The sequence below is a fragment of the Leucoraja erinacea genome, chromosome 2 (assembly GCF_028641065.1).
Source record: "Leucoraja erinacea ecotype New England chromosome 2, Leri_hhj_1, whole genome shotgun sequence".
NCBI classification, from domain to species: Eukaryota; Metazoa; Chordata; class Chondrichthyes; order Rajiformes; family Rajidae; genus Leucoraja; species Leucoraja erinaceus.
Window position 1 is genome coordinate 98,836,680 of NC_073378.1, and position 25,341 is coordinate 98,862,020.

Below are 25,341 nucleotides of genomic sequence, written 5' to 3' on the forward strand. Positions count from 1 at the left end.
TCTGTACATAAGCGGAAATGCTCGTACATCGTTCCTCAGGATTGAAGTTTTGTTTCTTAATTAAAGAATGAATTTGTTTTTGGAAGCATGAATTATGAACTGTATTTATTGATGTTAGAACATCTACTTATTTTCATAGCTGTCATTGGGATAGAGTGAAAGAGAGTGAAAAATATAGGTGTCAATAGAAATGAATTGCAAGTATACCCAATTCAGTATTTACATTGGTCCCTGAATGCTGTGTATTCCTGCACTCCGACCCATGCCATACTCTTCTTCTTATTGCTTAGAGACTCTGCGTTTTTATATTGCATGACAAGATGAAATGAAGATGGCAAATTAAAAGCTTGCCATGCTTTAGATTGTTTTTTTCTATTAACTTGCTACACTTCCTTGCACTACCCACTTTGCAGCTTTTTATGCCAGCTTTTTATATTCATGTCAGTAAAAAAATGATTCCAACAAGAAATCACATCATAACTTCTCATAAGCACGATTAGAATCATAGAAAATAGGTGCAGGCCATTCGGCCCTTCAAGCCAGCACCGCCATTCATTGTGATCATGGCTGATCATCATCAATCAATAACCCGTGCCTGCCTTCTCAGATTCTCAGAAACCAACCATTTTCAAATTAGTTTTGCAGTACTGCTCTCCAAGAGCGTGGACACTTAAGAATCCCCTGCTGGGCTGTGGTTAACCATTGTTGTTTAACTTGATTCTAACACTTAATTGGACAAAATGTGTAGGAAGGAACTGCAGATGCGAGACACAATTCTGTAGTAACTTAGCGGGACAGACAGCATCTCTGGATAGGAATGTGCGACATTTCAGATCGAGACCCTTCTTCAGACTGAAGAACGGTCTCAAGCCGAAACATCACCCATTCCTTCTATCTAGAGATGCTGCCTGTCCCGCTGAATTACTCCAGCATTTTGTGTGTAGCTAGTTGGACAATCCTGTTATTGTACTGTAGTACTGGCAGCAATGGGAGGGTAGAGTAAGTTCATAGAGTCATCGAGTTTTACAGTGTTTAAACAGGCCCTTTGGCCCAACTTGCCCACACCGGCCAACATGTCCCATCTACACTCATCCCACCTGCCTGCGTTTGGCCCATTTCCCTCTAAACCTGCCCCACCCATGTACCTGTCGAAATGTTTCTTAAACATTGCGATAGTACCTGCCTTGACTACCTCCTCCGGCATAACATTGTCTGAGGAAATCTGTTTTTATTCACCCAAATGCCCATCCATTCTCCATTATCCACACGTTTTGCACTTTTCCATGCAAATCATAATTAATGCCACGGGAGGTTTGTCAGATATCTCTTTTTCGAGTTCTGCACTGGGAATACATTGAAATCATTGAAGAGCAATTTAAAATAATGTGTTCCATGGTCCATCCACCTTCATTGGAAAGAAATAACTATTATGGGTTGTACGATAGACTGTAAATTATCAATGAGGGTTTTGCCCTGTCCCTCATGTTGCCTATGCTGGCTCTCATTGCTGATCTTGAAAGATTGAAAAGACTAGGCTTGTATTCACTGAAGTTTAGAAGGATGAGGGGGTATCTTATAGAAACATATAAAATTATAAAAGGACTGGACAAGCTAGATGCAGGAAAAATGTTCCCAATGTTGGGCGAGTCCAGATCCAGTTGCCACAGTCTTAGAATAAAGGGGAGGCCATTTAAGACTGAGGTGAGAAAAAACCTTTTCACCCAGAGAGTTGTGAATTTGTGGAATTCCCTGCCACAGAGGGCAGTGGAGGCCAAATCACTGGATGGATTTAAGAGAGAGTTAGATAGAGCTCTCGGGGCTAGTGGAATCGAGGGATATGGGGAGAAGGCAGGCACGGGTTATTAATTGGGGATGATCAGCAATGATCACAATGAATGGCGGTGCTGGCTTCAAGGGCCAAATGGCCTCCTCCTGCATCCATTTTCTATGTTTCTATGTTTCTATGTTAAGAGTTTGCAGCCACCATTTCCATTGGTTTGGTTGCTGTGGGGGAATAAGCCAGCAAAGAGGAGAGACAACAAAAATATGGATAAACAAACAAATATAGGTGAAAGAGAAGAAAACAAAACAGACTGTAACAGAGAGAACACATTCCATTAAAGGGGGAAGAACATAAATAATGACAGATACATACAGGAGATAACAAGGAGCAGCAACATGAGAGGAATAGATCGGGTAGATGTACAGAGTCTCCTGCCCAGAGTAGGGGAATCGAGGATCAGAGGACATAGATTTAAGGTGAAGGGGAAAAGAATTGATAGGAATCTAAGGGATAACTTTTACACACAAAGGATGGTGGGTGTATGGAACGAGCTGCCAGAGAAGGTAGTTGAGGCTGGGACTATCCCAATGTTTCAGAAACAGTTGGACAGGTACATGGATAGGACAGGTTTGAAGGGATATGGACCAAACGCAGGCAGCTGGGACGTGTAGCTGGCCGGTGTGGGCAAGTTGGGCCAAAGGGCCTGTCTCCACACTGTGACTCTATGACTAAGGAGCAGCAACAGAAAAGGAAGTGTTCCTCTCCATCAGAGATTGCTAGACAATGAGAAAGTGTATAATCTGTGTATGGTATTGGTGCTGCATGCAATTGCCAGGTTTTGTTGATCAGCATCAGTTTTGTCCCACCACCCTGCCCATGCAAGTTTTGCTTCCACATGTCGGCAGAAGTTCAAGGCTGTTCTTGCACTTCATGGGGGCTCTATTTTTATATGTTCACTTCAGCTTGTTTTCTAGATCGGCTTTTATGATTCTGTTTTGAATGGATTCATTTTATCAACAGCTTCTCAGCCATCTGACCAAGTTGCTTCCTGTTGCTTTGCTAAGTTATTTTTTATTAAGAGGAAATGTTATTGACAGACTCACAGCAAGGATTCTCCTATTGTGATTCTAAAAGAACACCGAATAAGGCTTCATTCTGGATCACTGTCAGGGACAGATCCTTCTTGTCTGACTGCATTAAAAGAGGATTTGTTTAATTGTCTTTTGTGGGGCACATGCTCCTGGTGCATACAATACAATACAATCAGTTGTATTCGTCACATTGCACATAATGTGCAAGTGAAATGAATTTGCCAGCAGCGGTACAATGAAAAAGAACACACAAAAACACAATAAAAGTTGGGTTTCCCATGGGTTTCCCACAGCAAGATGGAATAAATGACCTACCTGTGAGGAAGAGTTAAATTACTATGTTTATTTTTTGGATTGTTCCCATTGTATACTTTTCAATTTGGGATCTTAATAAGCCAAATATGTGAAACCCTAAAAATGTGTCTAGTTTGCTGATGGCCTTGGTGAATCTCGAGCCGTGTGTTGAGAGTTGACACATCGGCCTGGCATTAACCCAACATTAAAAAAGCTTAGAATAGCTTCTGGAGGAAGTCTGTTACACATTTTGTTGCATTCCGAGTACAAAAGCTACATATTTGGTAAGTTCATTTCCATTTAGTCATTGAATAAGGCACACCAATCCTAGCTTTCTTAAGGGAACTAAAATGGTCTGATGATTCACATATTTATTGGAGTTATAACATCAACAATTTTCAACTTTAGAAATCAGTACTTATTCACATCAAACTTGGATTTGAAATCACAACAGGTGCCTTTTTACAAAATTATGAGATACATGTAGTGGCGGACTGGCCAGGGTGTCAGCTTGCCCGATGTCAAGTGGGCCCCTGATGAAGTGGGGCCCCTATATCAAGTAGGCCCCTGATGAAGTGGGCCCCCTTTGTCTCCTGGCAACCAATATTTTTAGACCCAGTCCGCCATACATGCACACACATGACCCTTTATCCATCAGCTCGAGAGAAAAACACTTACTGGCTGTTATCAATGACTACAAGGATCACACCATTCTCAGTGTCAGCCATTCTTCAAGTGAGAAGCACACCCAGGTGAACTGCTTTTTATATGTGTAGAAATTAAGGTAAATAGTCAAAAATCCACAAATTTAGGTCTTGGGAATGCTGAGGTGTGGTTGTTGTAGGTACTGCTTGCCATTGGAAGCATTGGATCATAATACAGACCAATACTGAATTGATACCCAGTACCTGGGTACCAAGAGACCATTTTGAACTATGGTGTAAGTGAAAATAAACTAAATATACAATGGTTTAACAACGAGGGATTTGGTTGTCCTTACCTCCTTATTCTTCACGTATAGCAGCTTCTAAAACAAAAGTTGATTTAGTAGACATAACAGATTCGCACTTGAACTGCACTTTGATAAATTATTTGCCAACACTCTCTGTTTATTCTAATCAATTGCAGGAAACCTTTAAAGACCAGGGACCTCTTCTCAATCCCGACCTCAGATTTTGTCTGCATGAATTGTGCATGTTGTTTTTCTGTGACTGCATGGACTTCCTTCACATGCTCTAGTTTCTTCCCAAATCCCAGGTGCTGATAGGTTAATTTTCTACTTAAAATTGCCCCTTTATGTAGGTTGATCACAGAAATAATAAAACAGAATTGAGTCACACTTATGAATGAACAGGTTTCAGGATTACAGGGAGATTGATTAAAAAATACATCGATAGATGCTCCTGAACACATCATCAGTGATGTAACCTGGGGTCATTGGGTGTTTCGGGTCTTTCAACATCAGACACCCTCACCCAGGCGACCCAGCCGTGGTTGATCAGACCACGACTTGTGTTCAAGTGGCATTCGCTCCTCCCAATGGACCTCCTCTCCTGATCCAGAGCCATCTTGAGGCCTTCTCCGCTGCCTCTGTGGTGTTTTTGATGGCCCTTCTCCTTGCCACTCCATTGATGCCCAGTGCATATCAAGGCTTTGTAGAGCGATTGCCCTGCAAAACCTCTGCAGCCAACCTCGATGGGCATACATCTTGCCTTCCAGCCCTGCTTGCGGCAGTCTATGACCAGCTCTTCATACTTGGCCATCTTCCTCTTGTGGGCCTCCTCCAGACGGTCCTCCCACGGCACTGTCAGTTCCAACAAGACGATGGTTTTGATCGCCTCTGAGACCAGGAGGATATCTGGCCTGAGGGTGGTCGTGGCAATGTGCTGTGGGAACTTCAGCTGTTTCACCAGGTCTACGGAAAGCTGCCAGTCCTGTGCAGTCGCAAGAATTCCCGATGGATTCCTGGCTGCTGTAGTTCTTGGCAGCTGCACTCCGGCCTTCACGAAGGTGATCATCTGGGTGGTGGGGCATTCTTGTCTGCAGCTGCTGATTCCCATGCTGATGGCTTCTGTAATGGGATTGAGAACCTGGTCGTGACGCCATGTGTACCGGCCCTGTCCAAGAGACTTTGGGCAACAGCTCAGGATGTGTTCCAACGTCCCCTTGCCTGAGCATTGTGGGCAATCTGGAGATTCCGCTTTGCCCCAGATGAAGAGGTTCGATGGGCTGGGCAGGACATCATACACTGCCTGGACCAGGAACTTGATGCGCTGTGGTTCAGCCTGCCAGAGCTCAGTCCATGTGACTTTTGGGTCCATGGCCTGCTCCCACCTTGTCCAAGCTCCCTGCTGCCTCAATCCAGCTGCTCTGGTACACCTCTCCTCCTCCATCACTGCCCTCACTTCCTCCTGGACCAGCCTGCGCCTCTCCTTCCCCTTGGCCTTGTCAAACTGGGGAGATGGGAAGATTCCCAGGCCTGCTCTTCCCCGAGTCACTGCTCCCACCAGGACTCTGTGGTGTATCCGGGACTCTGCTTGCAGCACGGCTTCGCCAGCTCTCCACTTCCTCCCAGTTTTCACCTCCACCCCTGCTTGATCCACCTTGGGGTCGCTGGAGTCCCTGTATAGCATCACCTCTCTGGCCCGAGTCACCTTGAACTCCTCCTCCAGGGGCAGCTGGAGCTTGGTGTTATTTCCATAAAGGGCGATGCTGCTAAGGTTTCAGGATTACAGGGAGATACTGGGACACATCATGGACCTGATGGACTGAATAGCCTCCTTCCAGTCCAGAAGAACGGTGTTGATCAAAATGTTGAATGTCCATTTCCCTTCACAGAAACTGCCTGTTGAGGTACTCCAGCAGTCTGCTTTATGTCCAACATTCCAATATATGCTATCTTTTGCATCACCATGGCCTCCTTCTGTGTCGATATATGCATAAGATTAATATGTGCCTCTCTAAATGTTGAGATGGCATCTTTTAGTGTATTTTCCTGACAGATGGCCAACTATCTTTAACCACCCCCCCCTATTAAAATTAGTTTATAGGTTTAGTGAAACGATTTAGCTAAATCGAAGAACATTAAAATGTGCCACAAATAGAAAATAGGTGGAGGAGGAGGTCATTCGGCCCTTCGAGCCAGCACCGCCATTCATTGTGATCATGGCTGATCGGCCCCTATCAATAACCCGTGCCTGCCTTCTCCCCATATCCATTGACTTCACTAGCCCCTAGAGCTCTATCTAACTCTCTCTTAAATCCATCCAGTGACGGCCTCCACTGCCCTTTGTGGCAGGGAATTCCATAAATTCACAACTCTCTGGGTGAAAAAGTTTTTTTTTCTCACCTCAGTCTTAAATGACCTCCCCTTTATTCTAAGACTGTGGACCCTGGTTCTGGACTCGCCCAACATTGAGAACATTTTTCCTGCATCTAGCTTGTCGAGTCCTTTTATAATTTTATATGTTTCTATAAGATCCCCCTCATCCTTCTAAACTCCAGTGAATACAAGCTTAGTCTTTTCAATCTTTCCTCATATGACAGTCCCACCTTCCCAGGGATCAATCTCGTGAACCTACGCTGCACTCCTTCAATCACAAGGATGTCCTTCCTCAAATTAAGAGACCAAAACTGTGCACAATACTCCAGATGTGTATCTGGGGGTATGTAAAATGCCATACAACCTGATGTTTACCCTATGCTTTAGTTTAGATTAGTACTGTTGTCCCTTTAATGTTCCTGTGTTTTGATTCATTCCCTTGTGTGAGTTTATTGATAATTTCCTGAAAGTGAAATGAATGAATCTAAAACTGGTAGCCTCTGACTTTAATGCTCAAATTTACAATCACTGCACCAGTAGCATGAATGAGTAAATCTGTTATTCTTCTTATCATAAAAATATAATGTGGCATACAATATTGCTACATATGTAATTATAAACTCTTTGTTTACTGAACAAAAATGATTACTGCTATTCTTTATAAAACAACAAAGATTTGAAACTTGCAAAGAATGTAGGTAGAGTGTTCCCAGGTGCTCAACAGAAGAGTTGCCAAGTACAAATTGACAATGAGCCACATAAGGAATTATTTGAGCAGAACCCTAAAATGAAACCGAGGCAGAATCCTTATTTAAATTCAAAAATATTTAGATCACAGCACCATCAGGCTCTTGAACACTTCAAGTACGAACTAAACTATGAACGACGAACTATCTTGTATCAGGACGTTGGGCTTTTTTTTGTACTAATTTAGGGTTATCAATTTATTGGCCTTTTACACATTGCAAGCTGTTCATACCATGATCTTTTCCTGAACCTGAAAAATCGAATCAGGCATTTCTGTTAACATGGCGGGACAGGCAGCATCTCTGGAGGGAAGGAATGGGTGACGTTTCGGGTCGAGACCCGAAACGTCACCCATTCCTTCTCTCCAGAGATGTTGCCTGTCCCGCTGAGCTACTCCAGCATATTGTGTCTACCTTCGATTTAAACCAGCATCTGCAGTTCTTTCCTACACATTTCTGTTAACATTATGTGGAATGCGTTAATAAAGTTAATGGACGGTAATTTTCTGCTATGAATTTGGTCCCCAAAAAAACATGCATACCTTTGAAGAATTTGTCTCCAGATTAATTGAATTGATCATTTTAGAATGGATTTAGAAATTTGATTCAAAACAATTTAGAATTTATTGAAGTGAAAAGTACTGTCTAATGGTAAAATTGAAATTTAATTCCAGCTATTTGTCTACGTTTGGCTGGCCACAACAACAAAAAGGAGCATTGAAAAGTTTTGCAGAGTGTGAAACGGGGAACGTTTTGATAACTATCGTATTTTGAAAGCATGGTTGCATTCCTGGATTATGAATTTTACCATCTATTTTTTCAGATGTAAGTGACCAGTTGTTTGAAGTGATTGGTCTGGAAGGGGCCATGGAAATGGGACAGATTTACACCGGGTTAAAAAGTGCAGGAAAAAGACTGGCTCAGTGCTCCTTGGTGACCATCAGGTACAATTCAATCTATCTCAACAGTCCTAGAATGAATGATAATGCATATGGTCTGAAGTTATTATGTTAAAATCTTTTATAGCAAAATTCACCAGACTTTTTCCAAGTAAGCCCACAGTTTTTAATCCAGCAATGATAAACCATGGTCTGTGGCTGCCTGATGAAGGCTGATTTTGTCATCCTATGCACTGGGCAGACGGAGAGCTCAATTTAGAGAGTCAGCATAACCAAGTTATTTCTGGCTACAATGATGAAGTCTTCTAAATTTCTTGAGCTGCTTGTTATTCCCGCTCCTACCTTCGGCTCATTAAATCTCAGAATTAATGCAAAAATATTAAAAATGAAAAATCTGTGAAGTCTTTGTGTCAGATTGGAAACTTTTGGGGTAGAATAAAACTTTTAAATTGCCTTTTTATGTATATGTGTGTGTCTTTTGAATATTTAGAATATCTTTTTAATAGATATAAAATCTCCCTCAGCATTGCAATCTTTTCAAGTTAACTTTGAACCTTTAATTAAGGCAAAAATAATACTTGCACCAATGAGCAGTTATACGTCACATTCAAGCTGTCATTCTGATCTTCAAGTCAGAAGAATGGTCCTGACCCAAAATCGCATCTCTCCATGTTCTCCAAAGATAACCCACTGAGTTACTCCAGCACTTTGTGTATTTATTTTGTAAACGAGCATAAAACACAGCATTTGTCAAATTGGACAGTGCATTGTGAACAAAGCCATTCGTGGCATAATTATAATGGGTATGTAAGACCAGACCTAATACATAAAAGTATTGAAAGTTTTTGTTGTAATTGTAACAGGAGCTCTCGTGTGACTGTGTCATTGATTCCTTTGCTTTTCAGAACCAGCAAGTTCCTACCAATGCAGGTTGACGGAGAACCTTGGATGCAAACCCCTTGCACAGTAAGACATGTTCACGGTGACATTTATTTACGCAAAAAAAAACCCATCAGGCTCTTAAACTGGCAAATCCTAGAAGGAGACTTTCTTTTGAGATTTTTTACAATCTGACAAAGTCCCAGAGCACTTACAATTAATTAAATGATAAGAATGCACAAGGCATGATTAGAAATTTGCAGATTACTCTAAAATAGATGCCTTCATAGAGAGTGAAGATGGTTATCAAGAATTACAGCGGGATGTTGATCGGAAGGGCAAGTGGGCCAAGGAATCGTTAGTGGAGTTTAATTCAGATGAATGTGACGTGTTGCATTTTGGAAAGTCAAACCAAGTCGGGGCATTTACAGTGAATGTGGGGCCCTGGCAAGTGCTTTAGAGCAAATGTCTCTTTCAGAACGCAGGCTATTGGTTACACTGTGAGAAGACATTGAAATTGACAAGCAAGTGCAATGATACTCTATTAAACAATGTAACAAACAGCCTTTAGTATTTTTAGCTTGCTGTAACAAAAATAAATTTTTAGCTGTTAAAAATAACTTTGTATTTGAAAACAACTCGTTGTTTGATGGAGTGACTGCTGGATGATTGGAATGAATCCCTTCCTCAGTTGTAGTGGACAATTGCCAATAACGGACACCATTCCCCTTCAATGGTCCATAATAACAAGGGTTATCTGTAATTTCATAACAGGAGAGAAGGAACTGTTACTGAATCTGGTGGCACATGCCTTTAAGCTTTTGTAACATTTGCCTGACAAGAGGAGGAACAGGGAAGATCTGGTGAAAAAGGTCCTTAATTATATTGGTTGCATTCGCTAGGCAGCTTGAAGTGTAGATAGTCGGTGGTGGGAACACTAGTCTGTATGATGGACTGAGCTACAATTCTCTTCAATTTATTGCGGGCTTGGGACTGAGCTACAATTCTCTCCAATTTATTGCGGGCTTGGGCAGAGCTGTGGCACCCCAAGCTGTGATAAACCAGATAGTATGCTTTCTACCGTATATCTGTAGAAGTTGAAACACTGTTGGAGACATGCCAAACGTACTTGGTCTCCTAGGTGACGTTTCGGGTCGAGACCCTTCTTCAGACTGATGAAGTTATGATGTTGGGATGCTTTTTTGGCCATAGTTTCAACGTGGTTGGTCCAGGACAAATTATTGGTGATATTTACACCTAGGAATTTGAAGCTCTCAACCATTTCCATTTCAGCACCATTGTTGCTGAATAGGTCTTGTATTCCACTCTGTTTCCTGAAATAAATAACTAGCTCCTGTGTCTTGCTGGCATCGTAGATATTGTAATCATATACAACTCCTATCAGTCAACTGTTTGAAACATTTGACCAGTGGCTTAAAACTGAGAATTTGGAGTGCTCACTGCAGTCATTAACTGGGCACAACAGGCACTTTGCCCTCTGGCATCTTTGCATTAAATAATAGCATGGACCAGCTCAGTGAAATTACTCCAATCACCCTGCCTCTTCCATATAGCAATGTAATTCCTTCCTTTTCAAATATTTATCATATTCCTCAGTGATGGTAGTGCATCTACTTTTATTCTTCTTGCAAGTGGAATAATCCAAATCATTTTAAAAAGGTACTATGGAGAAAACAAAATCTACCGGATATATTTCTACCTGGATTTTACATTTAATTTTCTCAGCATATTTGGCAAAACAAAGTTTTGGCAACATTTTCTTTGAGACGACCGGGATGAACTGATTTCTTGATCTACTGCAGTTCTTCCGGTGATAAAACATTTCACAGTGCTGTTAAAGAGAGCGTTCCAGGATTTAGACTTGGTGGCAATAAAAGATTAGTGATATATTTCCAAATCAGAATGTAGTGTAATGTGGAGGGCAACCTGCAGGTGATTGCTTGTCCCTGTATCTTCTGTTCCAATCCTTCTTGGTAGGAAGGCCCGTGGTTAAGGAAGTGTTGCCTGACTAGCAATGCCATGCATGTGTAGATGGTAAATACATCAGTTACAGTGCCTTAATTGAATGGATAGGGAGGTTGTTAGGGCGACAATCAAGTGGATTGCATTGCACTGGATAGTGTTGTGCTTTTTGAGATTTCTTGGAGTTGCATCCATCTGGGCAAGAAGAGACTATTCCATCATAAGTCGGGTGTGTGCTTTGTTGTTGGTGAATGTGTTGTGATGTCAAGGTGGTGACTCAATTGTTGTGTGATATCCACCCTCTGAAATGCAGCATTGCCATTTATGGGGCTGCTACGGTTATGTTTCTGGTCATTTGTGATTCCCAGTGTATTTCCCATTTGTGATAACCAGCACTCAGCAATGGTAATGCTATTGAATGTCAAGTATGGGTGGTTGGATTCTGGGGGTTTATTTTAGATGATCCTGCTGACCAGAATTCCTCTAGTCCTCATGTTCTAACTGACCACCCTCTGCGTTCATTGGATCACCCTTCACAATTTCCATTCAGTCCAATAAAATTCCATCATCAGACACAGATTCCCATCCACTCCCTCTCAGTATTTGAAAGGGATCATTCACTTTGTGACGCCTTGGTCCATTATTTGTCCCCCCGGGCCACTCCTTGTATAATGGCACCTTCTTAAGCAACTTGCAAGAGACACAACACATGGCCTTTCACCTCTTTTTTTTCTCTTCCTGCCATCCATTCAAAGCAGTAATTCACTTGCACTTCTTCCAATTAGTGTACTTAATTCAGTGTTCACAATGTCATTAGAATTGCCCTACTCTCTACTAAAGCCATTGACCAACAGACACAATGCCACAAAATAACATGGTAAACATGATTGCTGATAAAAAAATAACTTATGTGCATTTTTGTTTGCTTCCAATTTAACTTGATATTGTAATGGAAATTTCCAATTAAATTAAGTGTTAACTTTTTAATGTAAAAAAAAATCGAACTATTTCTTTATTAGGATCTTTTAATTAATTGTTTAGGGAATTCCCATAGACAGGAATGGTGACTTGTAGGATATGCAGAGCCTCACCTGCATTTTGAACAAACCATTAACAGTAATGAGTCTCAAGTGACCATCCCATTTTAAAATTTCTTAACCCACGTAAGCAGATCAGTTTTGAAAACTTCCAATTGGATGCTGAAGATTTAGAAGTTGGCTGAGGGTTAGTAGGACCTCATTGAGTAGATTCACCATTGGCTCAAAAGAAATGTGAGGAACATTGAATGAGCAAGAAGAGAACAAAAGGAGGAAGACTGACTGAACTTTATTGCCTTCCGTCACAGTGATCACTCTGGTGGATGTTTATGTTAAGTTCTATCGTACTTTTTAATTGTGTTGTGTTCTTTTAATTGTACGGCTGCATGGTAACTCAAATATCACTGTACCTTAATTGGTGCATGTGACAATAAATGTGAATGTGAATGTGAATCTGAGATGATCATCTGGCCAATTTTATCAGTAGCTTCGTCACACAGAGCCATTGAATCTGATGGGTCCGTTAGAACCACTGACTTCGAGCCAACACTTATTTTTTTGAAGAAAGTTGCTAGATCATAGAATTGAATAAGGCTTCACCAGACTGTCTGCATTTTATTTCTATTTTTGATGTGATTTGGAAGGATGATTGCAAATTGAAATCATAAATATTGAATTGTTTAAAAGTAATTAATATGTTTTATTTTATTCAGAGCTAACTGCATTTCTATTTTCAGTCCTCTCTTACATTCAGCACGAGTCGGAAAAATTGGCTAAGTTGAGATGATAATGTTTGTCATTGTATCTTTTAATTTATAACACAGTAGAAGTCATTCAACCCACAACATCCACGTGCCTGCAACTGCAGTTGAATCATCCACTTTAATGTGGTTTTCTCCCTATTTTTCATACTTTTCCTTTTATTTCTGAAATGTAATTTGAAACTGTTGCAATATTTGTCCCATTAAACATCTCCAGTTATTTGCTTCTTGTTTTGATAACCTTCTCTCTGAAACTTTTTCAGCGTTTCATCCTCATTCTTCTGCCTATGTTTCTAATCTGTCTCCCTGTTGTCATTTTTGTCAGACTTACCCAAATGTCATATGTTGTTTACACAATCAGAATTTTTGTATTTTATTGTATTGCTTCAACCTCACTTTTTTATGTATCTATCTTATTTATTTATTTGTTTGAAATTATTTATTTACATATGCATGGGTTATAGGCACTGCAGAGTCCACTGCATTTAACATAGACTCACACAGCACAGAAACTTCTACTGTGCTGTAAATTCAATGATACAGGCAACCATTGTCCCAATGTTCTCCTTTATCCTTTATCAATAAAATAACTCCTCCTCCTGTTTTACATTAAGCCGCCATCCTGTCCTTTCCTTAGCCATATTTCCATAATGGCTATAATGTCGCAGTTGCACATTCCTTTCCATGCCCCAAGTTCAACTGCCTTACCTGTCAGGTCTCTGAAGAGCCATTGAAATGATTGCGAAGTAATCCATCTTTTCTTGCTCCCAGCTATGCTCAATCCATTTCTTTCTACGGAGCTGGCTGTTATTAACTTCTGTCTGACTTCCAGCCTCCCACCTGCCTCACCCTTGCATTGGATCCAGCACCCACTGCCAATCAGGTTTAAACCCAACCAAGTAGCACTCACAAAGTTGCCCACCTGTATAACAGTCCCTCTCCAGTTCAGGTGCAACCTTTCCCTCTTGTACAGGTGATTTCTGCCCTAGAAGCAATCCTAATGGTCCAAAAATCTGCTCCCTTAACCAACTCCTCAGCCATGCATTCATCTGTCCTATTTTTCTATTCACGCCCTCACCAGCACATGAAAGCAGGAGTAATCCAGCGATTTCTACCTTTGTGGTCCTGCTTTGTAACCTATTTGCCTATCTCCCAATGTTCACACTGCACTCTTTTCTTTTCTGCCATTCTGCACAATGGCTGCTGGCTGCTTGAGAATTTCTATGATGCCATGGGAGGCTATACACTATCATCGATTTCTGTCACAAATCTTCTGTCTGATCCCCTAACTAATGGACCTCCTATCATTATAGCCCTATCTGACTTCCATGCTGTGTTTCAGAGCCAGACCTAGTGCCACAGAACTGACTGTAGGTATTTCTCTCCTCTGAAGAGTCATCGCCCCGACAACAGTTTCCAAAAGGGTGTACTTGTTTTCGAGGGAAATAGCCACTGGGTATTCCTGAATATTCTGCCTGCTCCCATCACCCATTTACTTTCTTCCTGTACCTTAATTGGAAGTATTGTTTGGGCCCTGTGTGGTGGGAAGGGAAGAGATAAAATGACACGTATTACATCACTTGCAGCTGGGGTCATAGAGTCATACATCACGGAAACAGATCCTTCAGCCTAACTCATCCATGCCTTCCGCAATGCCCCATCTACTCTGTTCCTACCTGCCCATGTTTGGCCATGACCCTCTAAACCTTTCATATTTGTCTACCTGCCCAAATGTCTTGAATGTTGAATGGGAAAGTGCTGTAAGAATGTGTGATTACTGGGATTGAAGATTGGACTCCAATGTCACAAAGGGGGCAATTCAGTAAATTGCCAAAAGAGGAAATTATGTCCCTTGAGTCAGAATCTTGTTGAAGCTGGTGAAAATTCCAAATTATGACGTTCACTTGCTACAAAATCCACCCGCTTTAAAAACAGTTTCTTCCCCTCAGCAATAAGAACACTCAATTCCCTCCAATAACAGTCAATATTAAGGACTTTTGATGTATACAGTGTCTTGTCTATGGTCTTTGTCTGTTCCTTTGCACTATGTTTTGTTGGTGAGATTTGTGATGTGGTATGGATGCACTTTATTACTGTGAATCTGTGTTGTTATTAGTGTTAATGTGACTAAAGCAGTGTACCGAACCCAAATACCACCAACCCTGGTCGTGTGGCAAATAAAGATTCCATCTATCTCAATACTAAGGGTGCTGAGGTGAAGGTGAGGATCAGAAGAACTCTTCCGATGCTGGTTTAAACTGATTATACAGACAAAAAGCTGGAATAACTCAGCTGGTCAGGCAGCATCTCTGGAGAGAAGGAATGGGTGATGTTTTGGGTCAAGACCATTCTTCTGTCTGGTCTCAACCCGAAGCGTCACCCATTCCTTCTCTCCAGAGATGTTGCCTGTCCTGCTGAATTACTCCAACTTTTTGTGTCTATCTTTGCCCTGTTCAGGAGTTGTAGCCAAGGATTCTTCCAACTTTAGTTGATGAAGGGTCATAGTTTGAAAGGCTTGGATAGAGTGGATGTGGAGAGGATGCTTTTACTCGGAGAAGGGTCTAGGACTAGAGGTCATAGCCTCAGAATTAAAGGATGTTCCTTTAAGAAGGAGATGAGGAGTCATTTTCATCAGAGGGTGGTGAATCTGTGGAATGTGTTGCCACAGAAGCATTGTGGAGGCCGTCAATGGATATTTTTTAAGGCAGAGATAGATAGATTCTTGATTAGTATGGGTGTCATGGGTTATGGGGAGAAGGCAGGAGAATGGGGTTAGGAGGGAGAACTAGATCAGCCGTGATTGAATGGCAGAGTAGACTTGATGGGCCGAATGGCCTAATTTTGCCCCTATCACATGACTTTGTGGTTTCGGTAAAAGGAAGGCATTTGAGAGGCAGCATTGTGGAGAGTATCATCTTTGGCATAAATACAACTGATAAACTGGAAGAATTGGAATAGGGTCTTTCCAAGAATCAGTATAGTGGAAATTACTATGGGACGTTAAGTTTGTAATCCACTAAAGGACAGGTACAATGCTAGATGCTGGAATTTAGAGCAAAAATAGTGCCAGAGTAACTCAACAGGTCAAGTGGCATCTATGAAGGGAAAGGATAGAAAATGTTTCAAGTCAAAAGTGTACCCATAGGCGCACATATGGGTCCCACCTATGCCTGTCTTTTTGTTGGATATGTTAAAAAGTCGTCATTCCAAACATATCATTCCCCACCTTTTGACCACTATTTATTGACAACTGCATCAGGACTGTCTCCTGCAACAGTTTCATCAACCATAATATTTTGGCGGAAGAAGGATTCAGACCTGAAACATCGCTTATGCACTCCACAGATGCCACTCACCTGCTCAGTTATTCCAGCATTTTGTGTCTCGATATACATCAAGTGTAGCTTGGGCCCATGTGAGTTCCCATAGTTATCTCTTTGATCTATAGAAAGTAAATACAGTAACGAGTTCAGCTAGGTACATGAGTGGTGAATCTGTGAAATTCTCTGCCACAGAAGGTAGTTGAGGCCAGTTCATTGGCTATATTTAAGAGGGAGTTAGATGTGGCCCTTGTGGCTAGAGGGATCGGGGGTATGGAGAGAAGGCAGGTACAGGATACTGAGTTGGATGATCAGCCATGATCATATTGAATGGAGGTGCAGGCTCGAAGGGCTGAATGGTCTACTCCTGTACCTAATTTCTATGTTTTCTATGTTTCTATGATTGTGTTGGTGGAGTAATGGTTGTCCCTGTTTGAGGATGAAGTAATATATGCCTGGACCCTTCAACACGGGATGGAGATGGAGAGCAATTGCATGTCCATGGTAGAGTGCAGATAGTTTTGACAAGTGTTGGAAAAACGTGACTTATTTGTGTTCTAGTTAGCATCCGTTCATCTGCAAGAGACATTGATGGGGCTTTGATGTCATCCTCTTTGGAGAGCGGAATCTGTGGTTGCATTTCCTGTATGGCTGACTAGGCCTCTCCTTGACAGGCAGACCCTCCCATAGCTTCCACAGGTGAATTTATCTCTAGACATTGGATGGGGGAGTGCGTTGCTGTAGCCGTTTATCATTTTGTGGTGTTGGTGCCTGGCCTCCAGTGTCTTAAACCACATGCTGTGGGGTGCGTCATACCCACCTGGAGGTCCCTTCTCCACCTCGCCCAGCTCTCAGCAGCCGCTTTCCAGTATCAGTGCCAATGTTAACATTTTTCATATCTCACGTATCCATGTGGCAAAGCTTTGGTCTTCCTCTTAGCCTCCGTGCATTAGCGACCTCCCCGTATAGCACATCTTTGGGGATGCATCTATTTTCCATCCTGCAACTGTGTTTAAGATGTACAGTGGAGACATTTCTGCTTGAGGGTCGTAAGGATGCTAGGCATGTTGGTCAGGGAGAGGAACATTATGATCCATTTAAATATTGTGTTCTGCTTTGACTACATTTTGAATGATTTGACGAAATAACATTGTGTGAAAAAAATTACGTTTCAAATTATGAAATGAGCATTGAAATAATACAGTGGAATTATTCAGCAGCTGTACACTGGTCTCTATGTAGACCAGCTGCATCCTGATAGATTTGGAACTAATATGTTATATTGGGATAATAATTAATTTAAATTCTAAATTATAGTAGCATCAGGAAGTGTTAATACAATGATGAATTTGGTTATCTCAGTGCAACATCACAAAGGATAGCATAATGCAAATATTTTAACAACATTCAATCAGATGTCAGAAATTTGCTGTGGCCCTGATTATAATTTGTCGATGAATTGATTGTATTAGATTTCTAAAATATGATTCCTTAAGCTTGTGTCAATCCTTTGTTTTGTGTGCCTACTTACATATACAGTAACTTACTACTGAGAGTGTGGCACATTGACTGTAATTATGTCAGTGGTGCTGCCAGGTTATGTAAGCCATCCACATGGAGTGCTCCAGGGTCCTCTGACAGTTGGAACACTGCTACAAATGTGTAGGAATAACTTGATTTGTTTAAGTATAATTTATCAACATGGAAGTAATTTTTCTTCCAGTGAGAGTTGAGTAAAATAATATGTTGTTTATTAATAATGCAGAAACAATGTCCTTTATGATCAACTAAAATTAGCCGGTTGTACAACTGTCGACAGTACTGCCATGTAATATCTACCAGCCCGATGCTTGGACTTGGGCCAAAGACAATTTGGAATGATGGGTCTCTGTGTTGGTTGTAGCTGAGGTAGATATTAACATATGAGGCAATTGTGCCTTTATTTTGCACACTTGTCTAAGCTGCTTAACACAAATAATAAGAATTACAAAATACAATTAAGGTAATTGGCAAAAGAACCCAAAGAAAGATGAGGTATTAATTGTTTTTTGGTATTTAGTTTAGTTTAGAGATACCGCGCAAAAATGTGCCCTTCAGCCCACCGTGTCCGCGCTGGCCAGCGATCCCCGCACACTAGCACTATCCTACACACTAGGGACAATTTACAATTATACCAAGCCAATTGGCCTACAAACCTGTACATCTTTGGAGTGTGGGAAGAAACCGGAGAAAACCCACCGACGTCACGGGGAGAACGTACAAACTCCATACAAACAGCACCCGTAGTCAGGATAGAACCCGAGTGTCTCTACCACTGCGTCACCGTGCCGCTCTATTTATCGTGGAAGCAGATTCAGTAATAGCTTTCAAGATTAATTCAACATCAATTGTTTGCTGATTGTAAGTATGTACTTAATAAATGGCATAGATTAATATAAATTAAGATGAATTAGTAAAATTAATTTAGGACTGGATACATTTCTAACATTAGGTAATCAGTGAATCGGATGAAGTAAATATATGATTTTAAATTGAGTTTGTACAATTATGAGTCAACAAGTGAACAAATGACACAACTCTCTCTAAGAAAAGGAGGTCAACTTTCCAATATGTCAGAGGAATGTAATGCCATCTGCAGATTTGTTATCTATTCCTCCAGGATTAAGTCACCTTTACCTCCCGCACCAATTGTTCCATCTGGACCAGTTGTCTTAAATTCTTGATCTCGGGGAAACTTACAGGTATGCTCAAATTTACATACATTTGGGTACAGAATCTACATAATAACTTATGTAGCCTATATCCTACTGTAACCATCACCACCAATACAATTAAAGGAAACAAATATTGAACAGATGTTATGCAAAAAGAGTATTTGTGTACATGTTAACATTCTAGAGAAACTTTATTTCTACAGAAAGCTGTGCTTAAGATACAGTTAATGGCAAGACCCTCTACAGCACTGATGTACAGAGGGTTCTTGAGGTCCAAGTCCATAACTCCCTGAAAGTGGCTACACAAGTAGATAGAATGGCGTAGGTACAAAGAAGGTGTAGGAAGTAACTGTCAATGCTCGTTTACACTGAAGATAGACACAAAATGCTGTGTGACACACAATTAAAAGGCTTTTAGATAGACACATGGATGTGCAGAAAATGGAGGGATATGGATCATGTGTAGCAGATGAAATCAGTTTACCTTGGCATCATATTTGTCACAGACATTGTGGGCTGAAGGGCCTGTTCTCATGCTGTACTGTTCCATATTTCAGCTGTTGAGACAAAAGTTGCAATGAAATTAGTTCCTCATAAATAAATCACCTCACAGATCCCTGTTAATATTTGTTAATGTAGAAATTTTAAAAAAAAGCAGTACAAATACATGGCAAGTTGCCCATTCACTTTCCCTACAGTCCTGCTGCTTCCATCCAAACACCATTCTCTTGCCATGCAATTGCAATATTTTAAGAAATGCAGAGATTTTTCTGGGAATCCTGCTCAGCGATTAGTTCCTTGATCAGCACCAGCAAATACAAATTTGGTTATTTAGCATCTTGCTGCATGCAAATTGGCAGCTACATTTATTTACATAACAGTGACTACGTGTCAAGAGTAATTCATTGGCTGGAAAATGATTTGGGAAACCCTGAGGATGTGAAAGGCATTGTAAATGCAACTTTTTTTCTTTTTCTTTGCTTGTAGTGATTTAATTGCATCTTAGGACTAAACCTGATCATATACATTTTTTTAAAACTTTTCCAACAAGTACCTGCAGATCCTTTTGTCTATATCTGTTTTCCCCTTCTGTGCTTCTACTTGCAATATAGGGCAAATCACTGGCTGGATAATTTGATACATGAGCACCAGTATTTAAAAAAAGTCTGCTTGATGGGCAGATACAACACGGAAACAAGCTCTAAAGCCTACTGAGTCCACTCTGAACATCGATCATTCATACTAGCTCTATGTTATCCCACTTTTACAACCACTCCTTACGTATCAGTGGCAATCTACAGAGGCCAATTAACCTACAAACCCGTATGTCTTTGGGATGTGGGAGGAGCCCATGGTGAGACCGCTGAACTGGTCCCCCACAGCCAAATACAAGACCTGGTGGACTGCGGCCTGCAGGGGGAAGGCACTGAGCTGGTGCCAGCTCATAGGTTTTTAAACTTCTTGTCTAAGGACTTGTAGAATACTCTGTCTTGATCTTAATTTGCCATTTTACAATATTTTATTTGTTCACACCTTGATGATAACAACAATAGTTCTGCATGAAGGACTTGCATCATGTAGAAACTCTGGTGATGCTGAAGTTGTTCTCCATGAAACAGATTCACCGGGGTGCAGCAGAGATGTTCAATGTCAGGAATGGGTAGAATAAATAAGAAGCAACTGTTTCCAGTTGAGTCCATGACTAGGGATAAAAGATTTAAGGCAATCCACAAAATAATCAGGAGATACATGAGGAAACAATTACTTAAGCAAATTGAAGTAACTTTGAAGGTATGGTCAGAATTTAAAGGAAAATTAGATAAATACATCAAGGGAGAGAACATGTGCAAGGCTGTGATATAGGGTCAGTGCCCCGGAGCTACAGCAAGCAGACCTGGCCAAATGGACTCCTCTTTGCTGTGTTACTCTATGTTGATAGGATCTCTCCTATTGATCCATTGGATATTATTCAGTAAATTTACAGTGTAAATTCATGGTGCACTGTGCCTATAATCTTCATTGAATATTGGAAATTTCATGCTTATTTGTAAGCACGCTGATAAATGGTAGATTTTTAGTTAAAATGCATTAGGATTTTGCAATTGTGGTTTGGGACAGCTAGATATCATCACTGTTAAACTGCAACGAAGAACATTCAACATTGCCACATATTTAATTATGTGAAGTCCTTATTCAGCAAACACAACTAAAAGTTATTGTCAACTTATCGTTCAAATTTGCCAATTCATATAATAATTCAGTTTCTCTGTAAGAAACAAAGTGGCAGATGAGAAATGTAATGAATGATTAAACATCTCCCTTGCAATCTTTAAAACCATTATCAGACTATATTAGAAATGATAATGGTGGAATAGTCCATCTTAGTCATTACCAATATTTGGGGAGAGTGTAGATTGTGGTAGAAACTGATGTTTGTAAAAGACTGTGCAGAGTATTATTTCCACTGTGCGCTCTATTTACATGTTTCCCAGGAGTGGAATGTTCTGTGTACAAATTATATATCCATACAGGAAAAATAAACCTCTTTGATGAATCAACCACAAAGAAACAAAGTGTAAACAGTGGGAATGTTCTTCTTCTTGCGTATAGTGTGCACAGCCTAAAGTTGTTGGACAACTTGTTCTATTAGATCTTATTTGATTGTGCACGCCGGGTTGATTGCATTCGTGGAAACAGGGCGGACCACATGAAGGTTGCAATCTTCCACCCCAGTGTGAATGTTAATGTACATTCATCCTTGCACAAAACACATTCAGCTTGGCATTGGATATCATTTTATTTTAATCTCATTCTTAGTTATTTATCACTGGGAAAGTGGGGTATGGATTTTCATAGAGATTCTGTAATTACATGAGTGTAGTTTAAGGCTTTAAGAAGGGTCTTAGGGGAATTAACCCTTTCCATTAAATATCCTAAGGGAGTGACCCACTTTTTGAATAGCCTCTTAAATGCAATACAAAATAGGTTACTTACAACATTGTCCACTTGTCACTATCGCTGTACAATTTAAATGCAATATTAACATCCACGTGATTGTCGCAAGAATGTACATAATGAACAAATACATTTAAATTAGACCATGTTAATATATCTGCTTTTATATTCACCAAAATAAGAGCATAATTTATTTTCTAATTTTGCAAAACACAGTTTAAAAATAAATATTTCAAAATGCATTGCTTTTACTGTTTTGAGAAATGCACTATATATTTTGACTTGGTAATTATGAACTACATCTGTTGTATTATTTGGCACAATACTGTCTAATCGTAAGATTGTAGAGGCTATTCAAACAGTATGCCAACCTTCGGTCCAACTTGCCCATTCTGACCAAGCTGCTTCATCTACACTAGTTCCACCTGCCCGCATTTGGCCCATATCTCTCTAACCCTTTCCTGTTCATGTATCTGTCCAAATGTCTTTAAAATGTTGTTATAGTGTCTGCCTTAACTACCTCCTCTAGCAGCTCATTCCATATACCTACCACCCTCTGTGTGACAAAGTTGCACCTTAGATTCCCATTAAATCTTTCGCCTCTCACATTAAACCTATGTCCTCTGGTTCTCAATTCACTTACTTTGTGTAAAAGACTGTGCATGTACACTATCTACTCTGCTCATGATCTTATACAGCTCTATAAGATCACCCTTTTTCCTCCTATGCGCCGAATAAAGTCCTAGCCTGCCCAACCTCTCCCTATATCTCAGACCTTCAAGTCCTGGCAACATCCTCATAAATCACCTCTGCTCTCTTTCCAGCTTAACAACATATTTCCTATAACAAGGTGGCCAAAACTGGACACAATACTCCAAATACAGTCTCACAAACTCTTGTACCATAACCTCCCCCCTTTTATACTCAATACACTGACTGCTGAAGGCCAAGGTGCCGAAAGCCTTTTAACCAGCCTATCTATTTTGACGTACTTTTAAGGAACTATGTACCTGCACTTCTCGAATCCTCTGCTCTACAACATTCCCCAAAACGCTGACATTTACTGTTAAAGTTCTGTGCGAAATCTCCCACGATACACTGCGGAGCCGAACTGAGACGGACCTGGCGCACTCCGAGATCAAAGATGGGCCCGACAGGTCACCTGGATTTACGTATAGGCTTCATAGGCTTAAGCCTAGGGCCTCGAGATCTAGGGGGGCCTTGGCAGGGCCGGATTTACCTATACTGCCCTAATTTGACAAAAGGAAGCAACTGACAGTTTTGTCAAAATTGAGTTATTGCTTGTTTTAAGGTATTTGAGATATGCTCTACACAATGGTGAACAAAATAAGTCTTCTCTGAGTACAATTTGAAAATATTTATACCAGAGAAGTAAGAGAGCTGAAAGAAAAACACGTTTTCCTCATTTACAAGAATCCGCCTTTCTGTCAGTTGCTTCCTTGTGTCAAAGTAGGGCAGTATAGGCTTCATAGGCTGAAGCCTGGGGCCTCAAAATCTAGGGGGCCTTCGGCCAAAGTGTTTTTTTTTCCCAGAGTAAAAAAAATCCAGAGAAAAAAAAAATTGGAGAGCTATCAGCGTTTCCACTTAACGGAAATTACCCGAAAGTCTGGTTCTGGCCCGCTGGAAGTTTTGGGGAAAAAAATTGCGACCATCCGCCGGCGCAGTTGGGGGAAACCGGTGACGCAGGAGCGACGCAAAATGACGCTGTCTCTCCGCGCTTGCGCAGTGGGACTGGGCAGGTTCAGATCTCCATTTGCACTCCACACAATCACCTCGATGCCTCGTGTCTACCAAAGATCCTTGGTGTCTACTCCAGGTAAGTAGTGGGATATTGCATTGCGGGAGTGCCCATTTCTCCGAGCCGGGAGTGCGGGGGCTGCAGTATCTGTGGTGCGGAGTCAGAGGTTCGCTGCGTGGGAGGAGAGAGAGAAGGGGGGAGGGAGGGATATGAGAGGGGGGAGGGAGGGGGAGGGGGTGAGGGGGGAGGGGGGGAGAGGGGAGGGGGAGCAAGGGGAGGGGGGGAGAGAGAGGGGAGGGAGAGAGAGGAGAGGAGGGAGGAGGTGGGGGAGAGAGAAAGGGGGATTATCTTTAGTGAGTGAAAAATGAAGGTAGGTTTTAGAGCAATTATATTTCCTCCTCCATATGACTAATATCAAACAATTGGAACTGCTTTCTTTTCCTTGATAACAATACTTCAAAATATGAATTCCATAGTTTGTGACTCATTTTGCATCATATTTTAATGTGCACACACTAACGCAGTCAAACAGTAACAGGCAATAAAATCAACACACAAAACATTTTCTAAAAAAAGGTTTTATTTACTGCATAAACTTACAGTATTTTATTTGCAGTGTTTGCATGCTCCTTTATAACATTTTACATAACATTTTAAAGTACAACTTGATTATTAAAACAAGGACAGCTTCAATTCTGGATTTAAAAAAATGTATACAACAGTGACCCCAATCACCCATTCCAACCACTCATTACTCTTGATTCAACCAAAATTATTTCTAAAATATTGGTCATAAATTTGGTGCAAAATGCTCCAAAATAAGGCTCGGAATGTGCCAGAGAGCATCTAAAACCCCGGCCACAAGGGTCTTTGAGCTTCGCGCTTGTGATATGCACTGTGTGCACTTAATTCGCATAAAATGTTTGTAATCCTGCCATGCCACCCCCTTTTTTGAAAAGCTTCGTACGGGCCTGGTGTATAATATTTTTGACTGTCATAGGCCTTTCTTACATATGCTGTCACAACGCACTTTAGTCTCTAAACAACACTTCAGTAATTTTCCTTGACCTCAATTTCAGAATAATAGTGTTTTAAGCCGACAACTCGACACTAGCACTGGCAATAAATAAAAAGTGCAGCTTTCCAGCCCTTATCTCATTGGCCACGTTCGGCTGCACATCGGTGTCAATCTGGTGGACTCTTCCATCTCCCTCTCGTCGTGGGGGTGGGGGGGTTTGGGAGGGGCCTCTCAAATGGAATAGCCTAGGGCCTCTCTTCATTTAAACCCAGCCCTGGGAGGGTGCCCCTAGCAACAACAAATGTGAGGAGTGGGCCGGTTGGATAGGGTTTGGGGTATCGCCTACAGCACCTTCACTAATCTATTCTTCACTTTTCACAACCTCTTTTTCTTCTCTCCTTTCTCACTTCTCTCTTTTAAAAAAAAGTTGTACAGAGAATGTTAACATCGTTTTTGTACCAATGCATTGTACTCACTGGTACAATGTTGGCTGTGGGAGGCTCCCACAGAACACAAATGCGTTTGGGTGAGGAGAGGGACGTCAGTTCACAGGGCAAGCCAGCCGAGGGTTATGTAGGAGGCCCTGCAGCAGCCTGGAGGCTCACCTGGATTGGGGGTGCTATTCTATTGACGATGACCACGCTATAATGCAAAGACTTAACATACATGTGCACTGTGTCCCAGTGGTTAATGCTGTTATCTTACAGCTCCAGTGACTCAAATTAAATCCTGACCTTGAATGCTGCCTGTATAGAGTTTGCTTGATTTCTCTGTAGCTAT

At 41.2% G+C, this 25,341-nt stretch overlaps 1 protein-coding gene across 2 annotated transcripts in view; it reads left to right on the plus strand.

Moving 5' to 3' along the window:
• dgkb (diacylglycerol kinase, beta) overlaps positions 1 to 25,341 on the plus strand; it is a 518,449-nt gene that overhangs the window by 467,360 nt on the left and 25,748 nt on the right. For both annotated transcript variants that reach the window (XM_055661892.1, XM_055661899.1), the window contains 2 exons: positions 8,060 to 8,180; positions 9,041 to 9,101. In XM_055661892.1, the coding sequence (XP_055517867.1) occupies positions 8,060 to 8,180; positions 9,041 to 9,101 (182 nt within the window). The remainder of the gene's footprint in view (positions 1 to 8,059; positions 8,181 to 9,040; positions 9,102 to 25,341) is intronic.